Consider the following 4274-nt stretch of genomic DNA (forward strand, 5'->3'; position numbering starts at 1 on the left):
TTTTACTCTAAAATTAATTGTTCAATTTTCTTTTACATTAATGTATATCATAACATAAATAATTTTGTTTTAAATTCACTTTTAACTATAATCATTTAAAATTTAAAATCAATTTTCGTGTTGAACGAAACTCATAATTTTAATAAGGAATACACCTTAATTTTAGTTATCTAGGAGTACTAGTAAAATATATTTAATGATTACAACGGTTAAATTACGAATATAAATAAAATTAATTAAATAAATCTGATATATTTAACTTAAAATTTAGATTAAATATAATTTTTTAATTAATTTCATTTATATTTTAATACAAAGTAATAATTTTAGATTAAATATATGAATTTCTTTAATTAATTCTATTTATATTTTGAGAGAAAGTAACATAACAGTAAACGTTAGACCAATTATGTCTTCACTAATTTGATAACAATGCTAGTGTTAAAAATTGCATTGGCACCACCTGATGATCACAAGAGAGAGCACTATGATAGGAAATATATGTTCTGGTGACTGATCAATCGAACAGGTCTCGAATTAAAAAATCAAAAAGTCAAACATTTTATGTCATTAAGGATGTTTTGGTTTCCTAAAAGGAGTCAGAATTCTAACGCATGCTTTTACTCCTTTTGCCCTCATTTTATTATTGCATTTAATATACAAGTCATCATTAATATTTAATAATATTAATATTATTATTATTACTCCCTTTGTTATTTTATAATTGTCATAAAAATTTTTATTCTTATTTAATTGTAGTTTTTAAAGTTCATTGCAATATATTAATTATTAATTTATTAATAATACTATTTTTTATTTATTGCAAAGAGAAAAGTATATGAGATGTGATAATAAATAATTAAAAATATTATATAAAAGATAAATAATAGTATCAAAATTAAAAAATATTAACTATCTTGATATGTGTAAAAATTTAAATAATGACAATTAAAAAAGAACTAAAGAAATATTATTACTACATGCACAACTTTTTTTCATGATAAATACAAGAAGCCAATAATAACTGATTGAAATTTAATCACAAAGAATAAGACCAAACCCCAATAATAATTTCAACATTAAATTCACCTCTTTCTTAAACCCCCCCACTTTCCCATTTGACTAATTCACAAAATTTTCAACCTTTTTTTCTCTATCTCTTCATTCTCACATTTTCTCTACCATGGCTGAGGATTACAACACATCCATGTTGGATCTTAATCTTCAACTTGGATTAGGAAGCTATGTGCAAAATAAGGTGAACAAACCATTGGTTAATTCAAAAGAGGAATTAGCCTTTGATTTGAATCAAGATGATAAGGCAAATGAATTAAGTTTGAAGAGAGTGCATGAAGAACATCCAAATGACTCAAATGAAGAAATTACTATTAGCACCAATGACAAGAATGGGGGTGCAAAGAAATTGAGGCTTACAAAGGAGCAATCAGACATGCTTGAGGATGCTTTCAAGCTTCATAACACCATTAACACCGTGAGTAAATATTGTTCTTTAAATTTTATTTCCTTTTTATTTTTACAATAAAATTTAAAATGATTCATTAAATTTATCGAAACTAATTTTTTAAGGGATATATGTAAAACGTTCCTATGATAGTTTATAATTTGTTTAATGTATATACTAGTATCTTATTAATTAGTACTTTTATCATTAATCTCATTAGTTACTACTATGTTTTTATTTATGAAAAATTTAAGGAAATTGATGGATTGATTTCGGTTCCACATGCAGGCTCAGAAACGGGCACTTGCTGAACAATTGAATTTAAAGCATAGACAAGTTGAAGTTTGGTTTCAGAACAGAAGAGCAAGGTATCTATAAATTAATGCGGTTAATTGCTTCAATATTCAATCTTTATTGAGTTTTCATTCATGGGTGTTCAATTTTTATTTATTTTATTTTTATTTTTATTTTTTTTTATCTTAATCTAGTGTATTTTTTCATCAAGTTTTTCATTTTTCATCACCTGGGTTCCACTAATTTTTAGCTGAATTAAGAATTAAGACTATGTTAAAGGCATTTTTTTTGAATGAATCATCCTCTCTATTTATTTTTTGAAAATCACCCTCTCTTTTATGAATAAAAATTATACAATTTTCAATTATGTTAGTTTTCTTCCGTCGCTAAATTTGTATTATTTGTGAGACAAATTATCTACAATTCATTTCAACATATATTGAGGCTTAAAATGAATTTTAACATAAGACTTCTTAAGTTTATAAATTATTATAATAGTATTTTAATATAATTATTATATTTTTTTATCAAAATTTATTTTTTAGACAATTTAGAATATAAAATTGTTGTTAAACTAATATAACTAATTTGTAGAATATTTCTTTTTCAACTTATAATAAAAAATTAATTAATTTAATATTTATCAAGATAATATTAATTTTATATAAAATTTTATTAATTTAATTTTAAAAATATTAAAATATGAGATATTTTTATTAAATATTTTTTTTTTAACTTTTTGGATGTCTAAGACAAAATTGTCTTGGTCACTTGATGTTGGACCGAATCTAATTGCAGAACTCTAAAAATATCGCGAACAAAATTATTTTAAATAGATCAACTTATAAAGAACAAGATTAAAAAATTGTGGCCCTTTACAATTGAGATTAAATTTGATATTCGCTATTTTCTTTCTTAATTAGTTTAATATTTTTGTTGACTTGACTACATTTCTAACAATGTTAAATATAATTGACTTTTCAGAACTAAGCTGAAGCAAACAGAGGTAAACTGCATATTCTTGAAGAAATGTCATGACAAACTAAATGAAGAGAACCTAAGGTTGAAGAAGGAATTAGAAGAGCTGCGTGCATTAAAAATTGGACCATCATACACTTCTCAATCATCCAAGGCTGCAAATTGGACCATTTGTTCATCTTGCAAGAAAATTTGGAAGCCAAATGAAGGACATAACAATGAGGAGGATGGGGTCAGAAAGAGCAGCCAAAGCACCATAGAGTTAGATTAGATGCTATAATTAAGATAACTCATAAATTTGCCTGAGGATATATTTAATTGGAATATTGTTAGTGTCAATTATTAAACATCAATTGTTGATTTGTCAGGAAAAAAAGATTTAGTACACATCCTAAGTCAGCACACCAAATGATGTATAGGACTGCGGTATGTTAGCTATAGATATTAAACATTAGATATATAATGTTAGTTGGGTACCCTCTATAAATTAATCAACATTTTTCTTTAATTTCTTTGTCTTTTTTGATTGCACCGGTAAATATATATTGATTACATTTACATTTATATTTATAATTTAGGTGTTAAATCATAAGAGTTTAATCTTATATTTTCAAGATACTGAATTCAAAAATTCTTGAAAATTATTATAAAATAAAAATTAAATTAAATTAATTTTATTTTTATCATAAAAATGTATAGGGGACATTTTTAAAAGTATTTTTCATGGAAATCTTTGTTTCATGATAATAAAAGTTTAGTAAAACATGAAATTTATATTAATTGAAAGACATTTTAGAATCGACGCTATTAAATTAAACAGAGTGAAAGTAACCTGTATTTCCTCAATTTTTTTTAGTGTTGTTTTTTCATAAAAAGAATGTTTCACTTTATTTAGGATTTTTAAATTTAAAATTAGTATTAACTTTTATTTTGACAAAATTATAAGTGGAGTGAAATAATAAATAGTTAACAGTAATATAAGAAAAAAGATAAAATTGTTTACAAAAAATAGTAAAGTTTAACAGTTTTACTAGTTTTTGTGAAGAACCTAAAATTAACCTAGGGTTGCTCACATCAAAACCGATCTAAATAAAAGCCACGTATACTGATATAAAAAAGAAACTACAAAATAAAAATTATACAAAATAAAATATTATTTGATATGTTTGGATCTCCTTTTGTAAAAACTATTTAGATTCAACTAAATTTTAATTTCATTTTTTAAAAACCTAACCAAATCGACCTAAACCACATGTATAAACTCTGATACTTATTTTTTATTAGTATAAATTATGACGTTAATTTTTTTTTTTTAATTTTGAAATAATCAAGGTTAATTGTTAGTTTTTATTAGAGGGAGAATAGAACTCATACTTCCTTATCACTCTAATTCCTATATTTCTTTCTCAAACCACTTTATGACTCCCTTGACATTAATATATTATTTGTTAGTTTTGATTTCTTCAATAATACTTAGTTATTTAATGTAATATATTTTTATTACAGTTTTATATTTTTAAATACAATCAATCAATGTTAT

At 23.5% G+C, this 4274-nt stretch overlaps 1 protein-coding gene across 1 annotated transcript; it reads left to right on the forward strand.

Moving 5' to 3' along the window:
• The first annotated feature begins 1085 nt into the window (after positions 1-1085).
• Positions 1086-3242, forward strand: LOC101509228 (homeobox-leucine zipper protein HAT1-like). The gene is made up of 3 exons (XM_004488013.4): positions 1086-1492; positions 1751-1830; positions 2741-3242. Exons 1-3 carry the CDS (start codon positions 1184-1186, stop codon positions 3003-3005), a joined length of 654 nt encoding a protein of 217 aa, XP_004488070.3. The 5' UTR covers positions 1086-1183; the 3' UTR covers positions 3006-3242.
• The last annotated feature ends 1032 nt before the right edge of the window (positions 3243-4274 follow it).

Source organism: Cicer arietinum, chromosome 1 (genome assembly GCF_000331145.2).
Source record: "Cicer arietinum cultivar CDC Frontier isolate Library 1 chromosome 1, Cicar.CDCFrontier_v2.0, whole genome shotgun sequence".
NCBI lineage: Eukaryota > Viridiplantae > Streptophyta > Magnoliopsida > Fabales > Fabaceae > Cicer > Cicer arietinum.

Bases quoted from the DNA above. Each gene is read 5' to 3' on its own strand.
- LOC101509228 (XM_004488013.4), top strand. From the start codon at position 1,184: ATGGCTGAGGATTACAACACATCCATGTTGGATCTTAATCTTCAACTT. The intron at 1,493-1,750 runs GTGAGTAAATAT...TTCCACATGCAG, and splicing joins TTCATAACACCATTAACACC to GCTCAGAAACGGGCACTTGC. The intron at 1,831-2,740 runs GTATCTATAAAT...TTGACTTTTCAG, and splicing joins TTTCAGAACAGAAGAGCAAG to AACTAAGCTGAAGCAAACAG.